Raw genomic sequence first — 20,812 nt, 5'->3', positions numbered from 1 at the left:
GTTAACAGAAAAAATGGAAAATTTTTTTTTTTTTTTTTTTTTTTTACGCAGTTGGTAAAAATTGCGGAGGGGTGTAGTGACACATACCCCACCCCCTTCTTATCACAAAATATCTCATAGGTTTTATATTTCACGATTTTTTTTTTTTTTATTTAGTACTCGTTTTAAAATAGTAACCAGGTTTAGAGGTCCAAAAGTTGTAAAGAATAGGGACCATAAAAAAAAAAAAAAAGGAAAAAAAATAATCATTACATACAAATTATTATGGGACAAATATAAATGAACAACAAAGAAGAAAAGTGTTAACAGAGGTTATACTGTTATTTTCGCATGTGCAATGCATGATGGTATGGGTGTATAAATACAAACACAAGGAAAAAAATAAAATAAATTAAAACAAAATAGAACAATAACTGGTCAGGAGGAAAAACCCATATAAAAGGGAATGAAAAAATAGAGCAATTTTCAGGAGAAAAACTTTTCTCATTTTTTTTTTTTTTTTTTTTTTGGGAGGGGGAAGGAGCACTAAATTAAATCACTCGTAATAAAAAATAAGTTATGGGCGAAATGAGACAATATTTTTTCAGGAAGAATAGAAACAAAAAAAAAAAAAAAAAAAAATAAAATAAAATAAAAAAATAAGACAAGTTCCACCTTTCTTGTTCCCCCATGTATGAGGCGCGCATACAATCCATATAAAGGTTTATATATTTATGTATGTACAAAATCTGACTTATTTTTAACGTAAAAAAAGATAAATAAAAATAAAATAAAGTAAAATAAAATGAAATAATAAAAAAAAAGGGGGGGAGGGTTTGAATTTTTAGAACATTTCTTGATCATAACTGCTCGTGCAAATTTTGAAAGTATCTCGATGAATTCACTATTTCCATGTCATAAGTGCATTCTTACGAAATTGCATAACCAAAAAAGAATCTAGATGACTTCTAATGAGCCCTATGCTGATCCTTGCGTAAGGGATATAACGCTTGCTTATGGGGATCCTTATGAATTATACCGCATAAAGTACAATCAGAGTATAGGCCATTATTTGACGATTGAATGTCTTCTTTTCCTACGTAGTGGAAAGGGGTTTCTCGGATATGTGTATATGTAGAAATGTCGTGCATGTATATATGTCGTACATGTATATATGTCGTACATGTATATATGTCGTACATGTATATATGTCGTACATGTATATATGTCGTACATGTATATATGTCTTATATGTATTGTCATAGGGAGAAAAGTCGCTCCCTCCTCCCACGAGATAACGTATGTGCTTATAAAAGCATGTAAATTTGTGAGATATACCCCCACTCGGACGAACGGATGCACGAATATTGTGTAGTAACAAAAATGCAGTTACCTATTTTATCACAAGGCATGGATCGAAGAGGATGCTTTCCTGGGCTAACACCTTTGTGAGAATAGCAAGATCTCATTTTGAAAAAGTTAAAGGATTGAAATTAGTTAAAAGGGGGTGGGGGAGGGGGGAGGGATATAAGGAAAAAAAGTTGTTGCTCGTATTATGGTTAATATTTCAAGAAGTTTTATGTTTATGTCAGCGTGTAGTATAAAATGAAAAATAAAACGAATTAAAAAATTGTTAATTGGATAAATAAGTGGACAAAAATATATCATAAGATGTTGGAAATATTTCTTCTTAATTGATTTTTAATTGGTTAATTTTATTTTATTATTTTTTTTATTGAATATATTTTTTTATTAAACTGAAAATATAAGAAAAAAAAAAAAAAAAAAAATTTAGCATTTAATACATTTTACACATTAAACGTATCGAACAAAAAATGACCTGAACATTAAGACGAATTGGAATTTTTTTTTTTTTTTTTTTTTTTTTTTTTTTTTTTTGCGCATGTGAATATACTATCATGTGTCTATATGGCAAGGCAAAATGTGCCTACAATCATTATTGCATTTATTAACTAGTATTACATATATCACTTCATTTTTGTTTTGTCCTGTTTTTTCCTGTTTTTTCCTGTTTTGTTGTTTAGCTTACCGTCTTATTTTCTGCATATTTTCTGGTAGGCAGCTTATGGCTCTTTAGCTACCCACTCTCCATAACTAGCGTATGGCTAGCGAGTTTTTTTTTTTTTTTTTTTTTTTTTTTCGCGCGCAAAATGAAAAATAGGCATGTGCATGCGCAAGTCGATTCATGTACATAAGTGTGTAAATAAATGAAGAAACGTATATATATATATATATATATATATATATATATATATATATATTTATATATATATACACACATACATGCATATATGTCTATACGTGTGTATATGTATATATCTATTTCCTTACGTACACACGGGGGAGGACGCTTACTTACAACCCCAAATATTTTGTTGACAATTTTGAAAATTAGAAAGCACGAACGTCATATTTTTCTCACCAATAAAAGGTTTACGCAACCTTCGTACTTGGCCGTATGTATCTCCACTACCCCCCACCCCACCCCCTATGTTCCACTCGTCTAAACTAATTAACATTTTTGCATTATTATATTTTGACATGTGTTTCGAAAGACCCCCAGGAATGTAACAAGAACATATCTGTTCTATAGCCAAACACACAGGCTTGCTTTATTTGGGGATGACATGCGCGCTTTAACTAAAATTTTGAGAAATCACGCAAATATGCATGTATAAGTATGAAAGTGCTTGAATCGGGCAAATTGTGAGCATAAAATTTTTTCCTGAGTAAACCATTATGTTTTACTCCCAAAACACACAAAAATCCAATTGCTTCTTCTAATCGGACATTAAAGGAAAATTCAACAAATGAAACTTTCTCAGTCTGTATTAGCATATGTCTATATAACCTATTTCAGTATACATACAGGTGCATGTAAAAAAGTGTTTTAGACAATTTTTTTTACGTATAACATTTAATTAGTTAAGAGCGAGGAAGAAAAACTGAGAAGGATGTATATTTTTCTCTTCCATGGATGACATGAATATAAAAGGAAATTTCCAAAAAAGAAAAAGTAAAATTTTAATTTATTCTCTCCACTTTTTAAAGTGTAACAACTGGAATGCTACAGTATAATTTCTGTTTACAGATGACAGAAACTTTGGAAACTCATTATTCCAATATGACTTTTGTTAAATCAAGATAAGCTTTGGAGATGAACAAAAAAGAAAAAAAAATAAAGAAAATTATGCATGTTCAAAAAAATAAAAAATAAAATAAAATAATTCCTACACATGTTTAAAAAAAAAAAAAAAAAAGGTAATGAAGAAACACAGGAGAACGATTCTTCAGCTTGTTAAACACTTCATCAACTCTAAGAGTGACAATAGCCTCTTCCCCTATGGGATAGGTATAAAAATGACACACACACTATGGAACTTCAGCATGTATAAACACGTAGGTATAAACAACTCTTTATATATATCCATCCCGTGGCTCCATAAAATATATACTCTCGTTCCTATAACTATTAAAAGGAACTCTATGCGAACGCATGAATATTTGGCAAGTCTTATCATAAAGAGACAAAAAAAAAAAAAAACAGATTACACCTTTGTGCTATATGGCTCCTATTGGTAGTACCTTTTTTTTTTTTTTTTTTTTTTATTTTTTATACGGTGTATTTTCGTTCACAGATAAGAAGAGTGGGTAAAAGTGAGTAAGTGGAGAAATACCCAATGCATTGTTGTCTCATAGATTAGGATACCATTTCACATTTAATCACATATGTTTCTAGCAGCATGACACACTATCGATTCATTTTTTCACACACGTTTAACAAATGGTAATATGTTCCCTATATTACTACATATTTTTATACATCCTAGAAGGTTAAAAACATATGAATTCATAAAAAATTGGGCTGTTTCTAACCAAAAGGGCACTGAGTGAAAATCCTAATTTTTGTGTGCATCCTTTTTTGCCTGAACAAGTAATATCTTAAAGGGGAGGGGGAGACTCTGCTTATTTATAATTTTCCTTATTCATGTAATATACAGAATGTTATATACTTTTCATTAAAATAATAAAAATAAATTAAATGATAATATTCCATATACCAATTAGGTACTGTTTTACTAAGCATTCCACACCGTTGTTTAAGTATGTGTCGAAATAACTCTCTCAGTGGAATACACATCTGAAAGTTTTGTGATAGATTCTATTTAAGTGTTTCCTTTCACGAAATATATACGATATAAACACCTGGCAAAAAAATGAAATAATAAAATAAATAATTCCTATACATGTTCATAAAAAAAAAAAAAAAAAAAAAAGAAACCCTTGTTAAAATTGTTTACACATGGAAATCTTGCGAGCCTCTTCCCTATCAAAATTGAACTCGGTTCAAGTAAAATTATATATCCCTTTTTAAGGTATCATATAATAGAAGAAAAGAAGTATAAAAAAATAAAATAAAAAATAAATAATAAAATAAATCACCTTTTGTGAATAAAAATTCCATCCTCAAAGAAGAAAGAACTTTTATTTTTCTAAAAACACATAGTTGAATGAAAGATTCATTAAAAGTGAAAACATACACACACACATATATATACAAAAAAAAAAAAAAAAAAAAAAAAAAAAAAATTCTTATATCCCTCCCCAATTACATATTCTCAAATTTACGTGTATCAAGAAAAACCTCATCATTTTATTCATAACATTCACATGTTATTCTCAGTTTTGAATGTATAGGATAGGGAATTATTCACTGAATTGTTTGTTTAACTATTGTCATTTTAGAGACACCTCTAGCCAGATTAGGTAAATTACGTATATGTAACTTATTTAATATTAACCAATACTCAACAGCAGAAAGGAGGAGTGTTCATATACAACCACTTATTTATCATCACTACGTAAGAGGAATAAAAAAGAGAAAAAAAAAAAAATGCATCTAAAAATTATGTGCTTAAATGATGAAGTCAGGCAAATGTATAAAAACCACAAGACACATCATGAAGGAGATAGTGGTTTGGATTTATTCATAATCAAAGATGAAGTATTGAAACCGAGGTGTACTACTTTTGTAAAACTTGGAATCAAAGCAATAGCTCTTCAATATAAATATAGGTATTACAACAAATTCGACCAGAAAAGTACTAATGATTGCATGAACATTGAAGATGACAATGCAAATAAAGGGAATAGTAATGAGCACAACTCTGATATCGTGAATACAAGTTTCCTTTTATTTCCTCGTAGCAGTATATCTAAAACCCCACTACGATTAGCTAATTCTATAGGTTTGATAGATGCAGGATATAGAGGTGAAATTATTGCAGCTCTTGATAATACAAGTAATGAAGAATATGTTATTAAGAAAAATGATAAACTAGTTCAGCTAGTTTCCTTTACAGGAGAACCAATTTCATTCGAGTTAGTAGATGAACTCGATGAAACATCCAGAGGGGAGGGTGGCTTTGGTTCAACTTCCAACAAGAAATAAACACCTTATAACCCACACCTACGGCCTACACCACATCGCCTCAATTCGGAAATTTCATACCTCCATCCATACAGTACATGCTTACATATATATATATATGCACACTCCATAATTTTTATTTCCTATATATGTGTAACTTATTTTTCTAGTGAAGAACATTCCAAATTTTTGTCAACTAAAAGGAGAAAAAAAAAAAAAAAAAAAAAAAAAAAATACGACGTCACATGGTAAATTAGCAATTTTTTTCCACCAGATCTTCGTAAATGTTAAATAGGAAATACATCAAAAAGGAGAAACAGAAAAAAAAAATAGATCGACAGGTGGATGGACGAACAGTTGTGTGTGGATGGGCCATCGTGCTTATAGGTAGATGAAAAAAAAAAATAAACAACCCAATACAGCTAACAGAAAAATTGAAAAAACGCATTAACAGTCATAAAAAAGTTTGCTTATCAACTCGTTCACGCAAACTCTATATTTGGAAAAAAAAAAAATTATGATTGTTTTAAACAAAAGGGGATGTTGTTGTGGGATGGTGATGGTGGTACATCATGAGATGATGCCTCACTGTGGTCATTTTTTATCTTCCATGTGTTAAAAGATGAATCACCTGGGTCATTTTTGAGAGAATATTTAGCCATATTTTGTGTTTTCCTTTTTTTTTTTTTTTTTTTTTTTTTTAATTGGTTAGCATTAATTCAACATACTATGCATAATTGTATTGATCGTGATCGAGATCACTGTAAATGTTTGTAAAGGGAATATACGAAGAAATTCTGATTTATTTCGATAAAAAAAAAAAAAAAAAAAAAAAAAAAAAGTGTACATAATATATGCATATATATATATATATACATACATGGGAATCGATGTTGCAGTTCCTTTTCGTGTAAGTTCTCTCATTCAATTTCACTGCAATACATTACATGTTCCAGCTGAGGATTGGTATTTAGAATTTGGTACAAGATAATTTCTTTGTGGTGTCAGCAGCTGTGAAGTTTGCAAGGGTTTTTTTTTTGCATATTGCAGATCGAATAAATAATATGAAATGTTACTACTACCTAACAATGTATTACTCTGGAGGATAATCATTGCGGAAATTTTTTTTTTTTTTTTTTTTTTTTCATTCTTTTCTTTCTGTGGTGGTGCTTATACGTGCATGAACGAGACACTCATCCTTGAGGTTCTTTTAAAAATCCTCATGCTGTATATTTAAAAGCCTTCCACCATCATGTCTTTTCATATTGCTATGGAAAAGAGTTGCACAACACAGCAGTTATATTTGTGTACATATGTAACCTGATCGTCCAAATGTATAAATATTGATCTGGAGAACATGTGGTGTAGCATGTGCATAATAACCCACTAGAATCCTACACTTACTACATGTAGCACGAATTTGACACAACTTGGCAAACTGCTGATGTGGCTTCGACTATTCCGTTTTGGTTTATCAAACATGCGACATGCAGAGGCAAGATCATTCAACACGCAACCATACAATGTGCAGTTATACAATATGCAACCATGCAATGTGCAGTTATACAATATGCAACCATACAATATGAACTCAGGCAATTGCTTATTCTTTTCATTTCCCTTATATGTTACCCAATCAGTAATTTTATTTCACCCCTTTTCGAATGGACTGAGAAAAACGAACAAGTTTTACTTTTTCGCTTAACACAACATTACTTTAGTTCATTCATGCATCTATTCATTTTTTTATTTCTATTCACGAAATTGTGGCTTAATTAAGAACAACGTGGGTAGTGGCGTGGTGCGTGTAATTTGTGCATTTCCTAATTAACCAACTCTCCAACAGTTCTGCCACATATATATATATATATATATACATATATATTTATTTATATATACATATATATTTATTTATATTTACATACACTCATGAAGTGTATAAAAAAGAAAGGAAAAAGCACAGGTAGTGGGATCTAGCAACCATTCAAAAAATGAGGGTAAAAATAAATAGGCCTCATATAAAAATAGGTTCGCAGTGTAAGCCTAATTAAATAAGCTACATAAATGGGAGAAACAAAAAAAAAAAAAATAAAATAAAATAAATAAATAATAATACTAAAATAATATAGCAACGAAATAAAAAAATAATAAAGCAATAATATATATATGTGGGGAAAAAAAAAAAAAAAACCTATGAAGTGGAGAGGGGGGGGCACATGCTTTTTTTTTTTTTTTTTTTTTTTTTTTTTTTTTTTTTTTTTTTTTTTTTTTTTTTTTTTTTTTTTTTTTTTTTTATATTTATTTATATTTATTTATTTTATTTTTTTTTTTTAAACTTTTACGACTGATTCTTCTTTTGCAATTTGCACTTGTTGTGATTTTCCTTTTTCTCTCCTTTTTTTCTTTTTCTTTTTTTCTCTTTCAATTTTTCTCCTTTTTCTTTCGTATTAGCACTTTTTTATTTTTGAGATTTTGTTTTTCGCCCTTTTGTTAGCAGTTTGAACAAGTAAAAAATATCTTAATTGTTTTCATTTCATTATATAGAAATTAAGAGAGAAAAAAAAAAAAAAAAAAACTAAACCAGTGGAAAAAGTGAAAACTCGAAAACGTGAAAACTCGAAAACGTGAAAACACGAAAACGTGAAAACACGAAAACGTGAAAACTCGAAAACGTGAAAATTCGAAAACGTAAGAAAGGCACCTCAAATTGAACACATGAAAAAAGGTGAAAATCAAATCGAACAGGTGAAAAGGGGCCGAAACAAACCGAACAAGTGAAAAGGAATAATTAAATCGAACAAGTCAAAAAGTAAAAGATGAAGTTACTGATCTCTGCTTTTAGAATTTTATAAGAACTACATCCATAAGCAAAAAAAAAAAAAAAAAAAAAAAAGTTTATTAAATAATAAAAATCTAGAAAAATTATATAATAGGAAAACAGTAAATTTAGCAACAGGTATTCCCCACTTTGAAAGAGCCAAATTTGCGAACTTCAGTAAAAGGAACAAAAATTAAAAAGTGTGATTTAAGAAAATACATAGAAAATAAAAGGTACATTATAGAAAATAAAAGGGACATTATAGAAAATAGAAGCTACGTTATAGAAAAAAAAACTACGTTATAGAACATAACATAGAAGATTTTGTGAATAAACTCCCAGACCCGTAGACCCCAGTTTTTACTTTAATTTTTAATAAAAAAAAAAATAAACGAACAAAAAAATAAAATATGTGGAACCAACTGCAGGATACTGATAATACGGACTCTGCCAACAACAATGGTAAAATACAAAAAATAAAAACTATCGAAAGAGAACAAAATGTGACAAGGGAAAAAAGGTTCTTGTAAAACGAAAATCCTTTTCCACACTTGTATATATATGCACTTGTATAAAAAGATAAAACGCTCATCCGAATATTCTTTAGAGAAGGGGAAATCAATCGAGGGGCAGGTTTTGCTCAGTTCGAAGACAGCCCGTTGTTTTTTGTCTTTGCAAAGCATGTGCAGAACACAATTTGGATTTATTTGTCCCCATCATATTTGCATATTTTCATCATATATTTTTCTATTCACGCTTTTTTTTACCGAATGCAGGCAATGGATTTGTTAAGCAATTCAGAAAATATAAAAGCTTCATATACATATTACTTATAATTCTCGTAATTTTTGGAATATATATTTCCTACTATGAGTTAAATGATAAACGTAAGTCTTAACCGGGAGAGTCTGCATTTTTGTTACTAAAAAATAAGGAAAAACTTAGTACACAAATATAGAAAAAAAAAAATAAAATAAAGCAGAATAACACAGAGTATAATAAAACGGAATAAAATGAAAATAAATGAATAAAAAAGATGCTAATCGATCAGTTCAAATTGGGGAAATTTTTAACAAGTGTGTATTCTCCTCACGTATATAAATTTACACAAAATTATAGAAAAAATTACACAAATTTATTGTAATTTTTTTTTTCATTTTTCATGTACCCTTTGCAGAGGTAGACTTTGAGTTGGACTGTAATGACTTGAACGAAAAATGCTTGACGTACAAGTACCCTGAATTTAAGCGTAAGGATTTATGTCCCTATGTAAATGAGACGTTCGATTAGATTATGAATTTTTTTTGCTTTTTTTCATGCTTATGCTGTTTTGTGGGTGGAATTACACATGTGTATATACATGTATATACATGTACATGCACGCATATATACATGTGGAGATACATGTACATATATATACACGTCTCACATGCACGTTTCGTACATGTTTGTATTTATATCTTTCCCCACCTGAACATATTCATAACTTTTTTTCCTTCGTTCTTTCCTCCAATCACCTTTACAGCCCATCGAATGATCATTGTTGATGTAAACCATGAGAACAACAATGTATTGTTAAGGAGCAATGCTCCTCTATTCAATGGTAATTCCGAAAACATAACTTGGATACGTTTATATTTACAACCAACATACATATGTATTTCTATACAAAATTTACCTGACTGTTCATAAATATGTACATGTGCATATGAAAAGGGAGTAATACCCCTCCCACCTACCCAATATTTTATATATGTGCATAAAATGTACATTCATCTGTGTATGCATATATATATATATATATGTATAAGCACATATACATACCTTTTTTTTTTTTTTTTTTTTTTCTTTCTCCTCACACAATTCCCATATATAGGAGTTTTTTCAGAAGATCAACTACGTAAACATATTAAAAATGTTATGGAAAATGCAAAATTAAAATACAGCGATGATATGCCTCTTCATATAATATCCTTTTTGAGAAATGACAGCAAGGTATAGTAGCAAATTTTTTTTTTTTTTTTTTTTTTTTTTTTTTCTTTAAATCATCATTTTGAAGTTTATGTGTATGTGTTTTTTTTATTTTATTTTACTCCTTTGCTGCATCGTTGATGTGTTTCAAATTTATGTCTTTTTGAGAAACTGTGGCATGAAGGCATGCATGAATTTCCATATGGCACGAAATATATGCATGCCCATTTTAACATCACACACATTTACACACGAATTTACGTATACACGCTTTTACCCCGATCACAGGAAGGATGTTCATATACGTCTGAAAGGTGCTATGCAAAGGATGCTACTATCATAAACCAAGTTATCCTAGGCCACTCAGAGGATCCCTATAACGTTGACATTAAGGTATGAACAGTTAGAAGAAAATAAAAATCAAAGCATTTTGTAGTGTAGGAGAAAAAGCTATTTTATTTTTACTTTATCATGTTTTATATATATATATATATATATATATATATATATATATATTTATTTATTTATTTATATATTTATTTATTTATTTATATATTTATTTATTTATTTAATTTTTTTTGCCCCCCTATTGCCACAAGTTGCATTTAGAATTGCATTTTGTATACTCTCACTCCTCGTTACAACTGAGAGTGCTTGTAACAAGAGATTTTTCTTATATTGTACATTTTTTTTTTTTTTTTACACACATTTAGACCCAAGAAAATGAACTTAAGAGCCTCAACTGGGATACAGACCAATTGATAAGTAGGATAAATGAACTGAGCGAAAAATTCCATAGTATGAAAAATACCATTTTTATTGTTCACTGTAGAAGAGGAAGAGATAGAACAGGAGAATATGTAGCTGCATACAGAATGATAGTTAAAAAACATGACTTTGGTACTGTTGTTAAGGCAAATGAAGAAATAGGAAAAGTAAAAACTCCTTATTTGAGGATGCAAAAATGGCTTTGCTTGTATTTAGAAAAGGTGATGGGATACACAGGAATGGGTTGCTTCGACTTCAGATGATCCAAGACTAGAAGTGGTGAACAAGTTGAAAAAAAAAGTATTGTGGCAAAAAATGCACCCTTTTGAGTATATGTCTGTTTTCTTTCATCCTCGCCCCCCGTTTTATGAACATTTGTTTTTATTATTTTATTTTTTTTACACATCTCGGAAGGAGTGACATGCATAAACAATGCCCTACATATATGTGGATAGATAGATATATATATGGATATACAGATATATAGATAGATAGACATGGATTTTGTGTCATATCGACGTTTATACTGAATTATTAATCGATGAGGACGAAGCCGATTAGGTTATATTTTTTTTACATGCACAAGGACCTCATAGGCATATTTACGTAAGGGGATATGGAAGAAGGGATGGGGAAAACGGGGAAAAGAGATATATACATACATACACATTGTGGTATGATATATATATATATGTATATGCATCCTATATTTGCAACGCACATTGTCTTCGGAAAAAGCTTTATCATCACACGCCCCTCCGTTCGTATAGGTGCAATATTTGTTTTCTAATATTTACAGTATGTCGTGCAATATATATATATATATATATATATATATATATGTATATATAAACATATATATATTTTTTTTTTCTTTTTTTGAATGATATATGCTACAATGGAATATGCCTTTTACTGATCTCATTATTTATTATCCTTTTTCTCATCTCCTACCCTTTTTATATACATAATTTCGATGTGATATTTTTTTTGAAATTAATCCATGGCGCGCTAATCCTTATTCCCTTATTTCATGTCTAAACCCCTAATACCGCAATCCTTCCCACAGTTGTTGCCTTTTTAATTCATGGATTTATCCATTCGTTCATTGTTGTATTCATGGATAAGTTTATTACTCCGTTCATTAGTCTGTTTATTAATTTATTCATTAGCTAGTTTATTCATTAGTCTGTTTATTAATTTATTCATTATCGAGTCTATTCATTAGTCTGTTTATTAATTTATTCAATATCAAGTCTATTCATTAGTCTGTTTATTAATCTATTAATTAACCTGCGTATCAATGTTTTGATTAACCTGCGTGTTAATCTGTTCATTAAACGTGTGCATTAAATATATTCGCTTATTTGCTTATTTTATTTTTCTATGCGATACATGATAATAACATTCCCCCTACCTTAAGCAAAAAAAAAAAAAGTGGCTTATATATGATGATAACCCTTATAGATGATTTGAAAAAAAAAAAAAAAAAGAAAAAAAAAGTATATTTACAAACGACCATGTGGAGAAAAGACACTTTTTAAAAATTTAGACGCACAATAAAATATGAATTATGCATTTATATTTATACACTCTCCCCTGTTTACCCATATTTATATTTTTCGTGCAGTTATGCATGAAGGGGAGGGTACATGTTAATAGATGAAAAAACATAAAATACGTCTTCATAGACTCGTCTGTATGCATGCGTGCATATCAGATTGTACGTTGGATATTCTTTTTTTAATTCTCCGCATACGCGAATGGGCTTCTTTCTTTTTTTACATTCCTCAAATAGGTTTAAGAGTTAATTATTTACATATTGTGTGCTGCTTTTGCATCCCTTAAAAGATTTATATATGTACATATATGTACATATACGTACGTACATATATATATATATATATATATATATTTAATTATTTATTCTTTTTTTTTCTCTTTTTTTTTTGCCCTTCTGCTGGTGCATGTAAAACATTGTACATTTGGATCTTGCTTTTCAGCATGCACACACAAATGGTCCTTGTAACACATGTACATGCAAATGTACACACTGATATGCATGCACATACACGTATCCATGTCGTTGCTGCAAATACGCAGATTTATATGATGTTAATTGAAGAAACGTGAAGCAAAAAAAAAAAAAAAAAAAAAAAAAAAAACTCTTGTTGAAAAGAAAAACAAACCGGAAATGAGTACCCTTTGTTGCTATTACATGCTAGTCACTTTTAACGTAAAAAAAAAAAAAATAAATCCTGTTTTTTTTTTTTTTTTCTTTTTTTTTGTCATTTTTATATTCCATCCCTTTAACGTACAGTGGATGGAATCGCCTTTTCGTTTCGGTTATTTTAGGGAGAAAGAGGCCGTTCGTCTCACTGTCATAAATACCACATATAAAATATGGCAAAGATGTTATTACACCTTAAAATGGTTACCTCCTTGAGAGAACGGGGTGTACAATATTTAACGAGAAATAAAATAATGATAAAAGTATTCCCCAAATGCCTTGTAACCAACTATATTATTATATAACACAACATAAAATAGAAAGAAAAAAAAAAAAAATTCGCATTGTCAGAAAAATAAAAAAATAAATAAATATACGTTCTAAAAAATAAGGAAAAACGAAATTGATCCAAAAATACATAATTCTTAATTTATTTTTTTTTTTATTTTGTTTTCTTGCAAAAAATGAAGGAACAATACTTGCTCCAATTTGTGAAGGAACAAAAATATCTCCAATTTTTGAAGGAACAATAAAATACGCGTGAATCCGTTTTTATTAAAGCCTTTTTTTTTTTTTTTTTTTTTCTCCTTGCTATTTTTGATTTTCCACATTTCTTCTCCATTCTAAACTTCCAACGTACAATTTCTTTATTGTGTTTTCTCTGCCCCATCCCTACCACCCACTTGGAACCTCTTTTCTTCTCTCCCTCGCAGTAGCATAGAAATAGATATGTCAGTGGTAAGACCAGAAAAAAATATCCTCTTTTTTTAAATATATCAAAGAAGGAGCCGAGCCCTCTGGGTGATGAGAGGACTATAATTTGGGCTTATATTTTAAAAAAATCATAAAGTCATATAAAGAGACAAAATTATATAGAGATTGAAAAAGAAACAACAACAACAACAACAAAAAAAAAAAAAAAAAAATCATTACAAAATATAATGATCCAATTTTACTATCCACACTCTTTCATTTTCCTCATCATTTTGTTATTCCATCAGGGAATAGCTCCTCTCAATCCTAAGCCCTTTTTGAATAGTCTGACAGGAAATCGAGTAATCATAAGACTCAAATGGGGAATGGAATACAAAGGTAAGTAAAGGTGCAAGTTGTAGAACAATTTTAAAAGTATAGAAAGTTTGCAATGATATCACTATTCATGGGTACATGTAACTGTTATGTATGTGCTTACATATATATCTTTACCGTGTCATGTTTGTTTAACTAATATATTCCTCTTAGAAGAACAGAAACTTTACAAGGAGCAAAAAGAATCTTCTCATTTGTTGCATATTCTCATATATCATATCTCCTATAGGAAATCTCAAATCATTTGATGCTTACATGAATATACGACTAGCCAATGCAGAAGAATGGATACATGGTGAATATAAAGGAACCTTAGGGGAAATATTCCTAAGGTAAAAAAAAAAAAAAAAAAAAAAAAAACTTACACTATACAGAAATACAAGGGAAGAACGAACTTCCCAATTTGTTTGTCACATTAGAACTTGTAAGAATACAATGCTAATACTCCCATTTGAATCTTGCAAATAATGTATACGCAGTTAAAACGTAGAGATGTATTTTTTTTTTTTTTTTCCCTCACCATCCACACTCCCCCAAGGTGTAACAACATTCTGTATATTCGAGAAGACAACGAGACGGAAAATGCAACAAAGTGAAAAAGAAAGTATATAAGTCTAGGACAATTTAATATGTTCTCATATGAATGTTCATGTAACATATATGTGAGGGATAGAACATTTCTCTGTCTTTTTTTTTTTTTTTTTTTTTTTTTTTTTTTTTGTTGTTGTTATTACAAAAATTAATCCTTAAATATATTGCAATTTTTTCGACATTTCCCGTCCTTTAATTAGTTCAAACCGCAAAACAATTTTAATTTTTTTTATTTTCTTCTTATTACATTTTAAAAAAAATAAAAAAAAAAAAAAAAAAAAAGACATGTGAAAGTGCAAGCAGCTTTTTTTTCCATATTCCTTAATAAATATTCCCATTTTTTATGTTTTCTCCCTACCACACAATCGCATGTGTTTAAATATTCTCTCCAGTATTCATAGACATATCGAGGTGGACACGCTCATTATGTTCATATACGACCATACATACAGTGCTGTGGAGAGCTGTGGAGAGCTGAGGAGTGCTAAGGACTGTGAGGGGTTAGGGGACTATGTCGAAGCGCAAAAAGGGTGATTTGTTCCTTCTCTATTTTGCTCATCCATCATTTGGTATTCACCACACATGCATAAAGACATACCCAATGTGTAGCATTTTTAGTAACTCTCTCCCCTTTTCTTGGAAGTTAAAGTTTTGCTTATTCTGATGAGGCATCATATATATATATATATATATATATATATATATACTTGCATATATGGGCATAATAAATATGTTAGTGCGAAAATGACGGGGAAAACTTAAAAAAAATGAAATAAATAAAAGGAATAAAAAATGTAAAAGGTGCAAAAATACTAACGCGAATAAAACGAGTAATGCGAGTAAAAAATGTCGTAATTACGTGGTGAAAATACACACGTGACAATATCATTCATCTACTTACGAGAAGGTAAATAAATGGAAAAACAAACTTCAATCATATATTAAGTGGTAGAAAATAAAAAAAAAAAAAAAAAAAAAATGGTAGTACAAATGTGAATGAAAATATAAAAACCATTTTTTCCCTTCAAAATGGGGTAAATAAAGTACAATCTCAGTAAGGTATGTAAAGTTAGGGTCAAAATGTAAAAATAATATTTTAACGGGTTATAAAAGCCTCATTGCTTTTTTTTTTTTTTCTTTTGTTTTGTTGTTGTTTCTGTTTATTCTTCAAAATGGTCATTCTATTTTTATTTATTACTATTTTGTTTTTGTTTCTATTGTATCATGGCAATTTGACCCCCCAGCTTTTCTATCATCCAGTGACGTGAGCTCAATTCAAAAAAAAAAAAAAAAAAAAAAATGGAAATGGAAGCTGAAATGGAAATTGAGCGTGTCCGTTCATTTTGGTGCGCAAGGAGCAGTATACACACACGTATTGAGGGGTCTTCTGGTATGAACGCATAGGTATAACTGCATTCACAACTGCATTCACAACTGCATTCACAACTGCATTCACAACTGCATTCACAACTGCGTTCACAACTGCATTCACAACTGCGTTCACAACTGCATTCACAACTGCATTCACAACTGCATTCACAACTGCATTCACAACTGCATTCACAACTGCATTCACAACTGCATTCACAACTGCATTCACAACTGCGTTCACAACTGCGTTCACAACTGCTTACACAACTGCTTGCACAACTGCTTACACAACTGCTTGCACAACTGCTTACACAACTGCTTGCACAACTGTGTGTATAACTGCACTTATTCGGGATGTTTCACATAAACATCTTCTCACCTCCAAGAAGGAGCCTTTCCCCATATGCGGATTAAAAAAAACAGTATGGCAAGAGTACGTGGGTCTAAAAAAGAATGCTTCAAACTACTGCACAGTTAGAACATGTGCTTGATAGGGTATAAGACGTGGATGAATGTCTGCCTCTCCTCATTCCCACTTCCCTTTTGTGTTTTTTCTCTTTGTCGTGTTTACTATCAAAATGTTTATTATTTTTTTCCCTTTTAGAAATATAGCTAATCGTACTTGTGCTATCCGCTGTTAATTCTCCAGGTGATCTACTTCTGCTACTTTGGCTATATTTTGAACTTTCATATGATCTTCTTTTTATCTGCCCGTCTTTTAATTGTTTCTTTTTATTAATTGACTTATTATTCATTCTGATTTTCATGGAACGATAGATTTTTTGCTTTTCATGGTATGTTTTTTCTGACAATTTTGATATTTGCTTTCGTTTTACATAACTTGTAATACCTTTACATTTTCCATCACTAATACTGGTGTCATCATCACTCGGACTCGTGTTATGGCTACTATTCCTTATCCTATATCTATTTCCATTTCTTCCAATAATGTGATTCTTTTCTCCATCTGAACATTCGATAAAATCATCACTAATACTTCTACTTGTATATGACATTTTGCATACACTGTAAAAATTATATTTTCTCTCTTCCCTTAGTTTTTTCTCCATTTCTTTCTTATTATCCTCATTTTCATTATTTCCATTTTGGCACTGTATCATACTTTTACTCTTTGAGTTTTTCTCTCCTTGCAAATTTTTTCTTATTTCAGTGTATCCCCTCCTGCTCCTCCCTTTCACATGATCACCTCCTTTCTTTAGTTCTCTTTTCGATTCTATTTCACTTATAATTTGTGTCTCCATTTGTCCATCTATTTGTTGTACCGTTTTATTCTCAATCTGCGCATCACTCGGGTTCATGCTGCCTCCTCGCGTGCCTCCTCTCTCACCACTGTGGCGTTTTATACTGCCACGTCTGCTGCCACTTCTACTCCCACTTCTATTCAAACTTCTATTCAAACTTCTACTCAAACTTCTACTCCCACTTGTGTCGAGAACTTTCTTATTATCCTCCATGGTGAAACTACCACCGGATGAGTCCTCATTAATTCTTTTCTTTTTCTTTTTCTTCTTCTTCTTCCCTTGATTTGTATATATTTCCATGCGTTTCCTTTTATACTCTTTCCTTATACTGCTGGAGCGTCCGGACGATAGGGAATAGTCTTTATGATGTTTATATGTTTTCATTTGGGACCCATTCTTCTTCTCATAGTGGATGCTATCAATATCTTCTATTTCATTTTTGTTAAGAGAATAATATTCAATGTAATCCTTTCTATTGGTTTTATTCTCCTTATCGATAACAGCATTGAAATCTGCCATCATCTTCACATTTATATTCTCTTCCTTTTTGGCCTTTCCACTTTTGCTATTCGAGGGAGGAAAATTGCTATTGCTTTGGTTATCTGCTTTGCTTTGGTTATATGCTTTGCTTTGGTTATCTACTTTGCTTTGGTTATCTACTTTGCTCGTCCTATCTTCTCTGCTTACATTTGTGGATAAATATATGAAATTCCTTTTATCCTCTTGTAACGTAGAACCTTCATCGGGATCACTGTAATTGTCACGTGGGTAATAAAAATAATCACTTTTTAAAGTCTCTTTTGCTTTGATCTTCCCATTGAGTGTCAGATGACTTGTTGCACATCCCTCTTCATCTTGACACGTCTTACTTTCATTTCTGCCAATTCTATCACTGCATTGATTGCCATTATTGCCACAATTAGCACCATTTGTACTATCACTACATTGGCCTCCAGCATTACTCCCATCATTGCCATACTGGCCATGCTGGTCATGTTGGCCATCCTTGCGAAGTGATCCTTGTCCAAGTGATGATCCATTGTTTTCTTCTCTTTCGTCTCCTCCCTCATCTTCAGACTCATCAATGTATTTTTCCCCGCTTGAACTACTACTATAACTTAAAGATTTAATTTTTTTTCTTTTTTTTTTTTTTTTTTTTTTTTTTTTTCTTTTCTTTTCTTCGTCGTCCGAATCACTTGGCGTGTTATGTTTACGCTTGTACCTATGCGAAGGGGCTTCTTCTTCTGTGCTTGTATGTGACATCTTTATGTTTGAGTTATTTTTGCTGTTTCGATCACTAGATCTTTTTCTGGTTTTACTGGGATTTTTACTTGACTTGTATTTTTTTAGCGATTTCATAGACCCCTCATTTTCTCGCTTTTCACTTCGTTCGTATGATTGTCTCTCATCATGAGAATCGCGAAAGTCTTGAGATTCCTCCTCCTGACCTTGCTTCTCATCCTGATCTGGCTGTTCTTCCCCCTGGATGGAATAACTTCTTCTCCTTTCTGAGTAATTTTCTAATTCCTTTTTCTCAATTTTCCTCCTTCTGATTGAAGATAAACTTTTACTGGAATGTCTGTGTTTACCCTTGCTCTGATTCTTGTGAATTTCTTTTGTATCGGTTCCTTCGTGGGGAACTGTGCTCTTGCTTCTAAAGACACTTCTGCTAGGGCTCCTTCTGCTATCACTCATACTACTAACATTTTTGCTACTAACGCTTCTACTGATTCCATTTCTTTTTCTTTTACTAGAATCCAAATTTATGCTCTTTTTTTTACTCTCTTTTATCTTTTTCTTCTTAGTCCTTCTTTTCCCGTTATCATACCTGCTATCTCCACTACTATGGCTTGATCTTGAATGCGTACGTTTGTGGGTTCTGCTTCTACTTGTGTTGGTGTGGCTGCTCGTGGTTCTGCTCACGCTGCTTCTACTTCTGCTACTTCTACCTCTGCTACTTCTACCTCTGCTACTTCTACCTCTGCTACTTCTACCTCTGCTACTTCTACCTCTGCTGCTTTCCCTGCTGTATGATGAACGATACAAAGAAGAGGAGCTGTAGGTAGACACGCTTCCTGAATATTTTTTACTATTTTTATGTTTTTTTTCCATTTTTTTTCTTTTGCTCCTTTTTTCCTTTTTACTAATCCTGTATGTACTGACACTCTTACTTCTGTCATATTTGCGCCTATCCCCTTCATTCGACCTATGTCTACTACTTCTATAAATTCTTCTTTTTCGATTATTACTTTCATATGGATCCTTTTTTCTATATTTGGCTTCCTTTGCCTTATGCTGGTACATTTTCATGGTATCTGGAGATTTTCTTCTATTCTGTGCAATAATAATTTTAATTTCCTTTCCATCTATTTTTGAATGATTTAAAATACTTAATGCTTCTTTTGCATACTTGGGGTCATAATATTCTACAAATCCAAATCCTCTAGGTCGTCTTGTATAATGATCTAGCGGAAGATATACATCACGAATTTTCCCAAAAATTTCGAAAATTTTCCTGATTTTTTCTGGGCTTGTATGGAAGCTTAAATTTCGTATTAACAGACTACATCCATTTTCAACCATTTTGCATTTGGATGTGCGGGTGTAGAAGTGTGAGTGAGCTTATGTGTTTAGTCTGCAGGTAAATAATTCTGGTGTATCTTTTGAGTGTGGGTCCTCTACTATATTTTCCTTCATGTATTTCTGTTTCCTTAAGCCTTTTTTTTTTTTTTTTTTTTTTTTTTTTTCCTCCAACTTTGCTCTACCTAGATTTACTTTTTTACCTCACCTCTTTGCAAATTAAAAAAAAAAAAGAAGCCATGTATTTTCGTCAATTTTTTTTTTTTTTTTTTATATGATTCTTCAAGGGTTGATAAATTATATGCTCTCTGCTGGTATAAATTGTTAGTTTCTATTTCCTGAAAAATATCATTGTATCCTTTTAAACTCAGTAACAAATAACCCTTTGGGTCTACTTTCTATTTGACACAATGTTGGATTTTAAAATATAGTCGAAAATGTGACATAAATGGAGAGAAAAAAACAAAATAAAAAGAGCAAAATGAAAAAAAAAAATATATTTCATTGATACTGCGCTTCTTTTACTATGTTGTTAATACACTAATAATGTGTTAGCTTTTCGTTCTTTCCTCTTCTCTACTATGAAATTGTCAAATGTTTAAAAGTTAATTATGTATGCATGTATGCATGCATTTTTTTCATACATAAAAGTTATTCTTTTTTTTTTTTTTCATCTTCATTTTCCATATAAGGATGATAAT

At 30.8% G+C, this 20,812-nt stretch overlaps 5 protein-coding genes across 5 annotated transcripts; 3 read left to right on the top strand and 2 right to left on the bottom strand.

Annotated features, from left to right (window-relative positions):
• Positions 1–947: 947 nt before the first annotated feature.
• Positions 948–1,448, bottom strand: PGO_092410 (hypothetical protein, conserved; the record flags this gene model as incomplete). The annotated part of the gene is made up of 2 exons (XM_028687829.1): positions 948–1,075; positions 1,373–1,448. 2 exons carry the CDS (start codon positions 1,446–1,448, stop codon positions 948–950), a joined length of 204 nt encoding a protein of 67 aa, XP_028543630.1.
• Positions 1,449–4,894: 3,446 nt separating this feature from the next.
• PGO_092400 (deoxyuridine 5'-triphosphate nucleotidohydrolase) lies at positions 4,895–5,452 on the top strand (the record flags this gene model as incomplete). Its single annotated transcript, XM_028687828.1, has 1 exon — positions 4,895–5,452. One exon carries the CDS (start codon positions 4,895–4,897, stop codon positions 5,450–5,452), a length of 558 nt encoding a protein of 185 aa, XP_028543629.1.
• Positions 5,453–8,659: 3,207 nt separating this feature from the next.
• PGO_092390 (hypothetical protein, conserved) lies at positions 8,660–11,251 on the top strand (the record flags this gene model as incomplete). Its single annotated transcript, XM_028687827.1, has 7 exons — positions 8,660–8,711; positions 9,026–9,136; positions 9,427–9,498; positions 9,775–9,852; positions 10,126–10,244; positions 10,509–10,613; positions 10,934–11,251. The coding sequence occupies 7 exons, from the start codon at positions 8,660–8,662 to the stop codon at positions 11,249–11,251; spliced, it is 855 nt and encodes a 284-aa protein (XP_028543628.1).
• A 2,696-nt stretch (positions 11,252–13,947) lies between these two features.
• On the top strand, positions 13,948–14,903 carry PGO_092380 (U6 snRNA-associated Sm-like protein LSm6; the record flags this gene model as incomplete). The annotated part of the gene is made up of 4 exons (XM_028687826.1): positions 13,948–13,956; positions 14,220–14,310; positions 14,537–14,639; positions 14,846–14,903. 4 exons carry the CDS (start codon positions 13,948–13,950, stop codon positions 14,901–14,903), a joined length of 261 nt encoding a protein of 86 aa, XP_028543627.1.
• Positions 14,904–16,727: 1,824 nt separating this feature from the next.
• PGO_092370 (RNA-binding protein) lies at positions 16,728–20,114 on the bottom strand (the record flags this gene model as incomplete). Its single annotated transcript, XM_028687825.1, has 1 exon — positions 16,728–20,114. One exon carries the CDS (start codon positions 20,112–20,114, stop codon positions 16,728–16,730), a length of 3,387 nt encoding a protein of 1,128 aa, XP_028543626.1.
• Between the last annotated feature and the right edge of the window lie 698 nt (positions 20,115–20,812).

The sequence above is a fragment of the Plasmodium gonderi genome (assembly GCF_002157705.1).
Source record: "Plasmodium gonderi DNA, contig: Chr09, whole genome shotgun sequence".
In the NCBI taxonomy this organism is placed as follows: domain Eukaryota; phylum Apicomplexa; class Aconoidasida; order Haemosporida; family Plasmodiidae; genus Plasmodium; species Plasmodium gonderi.
This window is presented reverse-complemented; position numbering and strand designations above follow the sequence as displayed.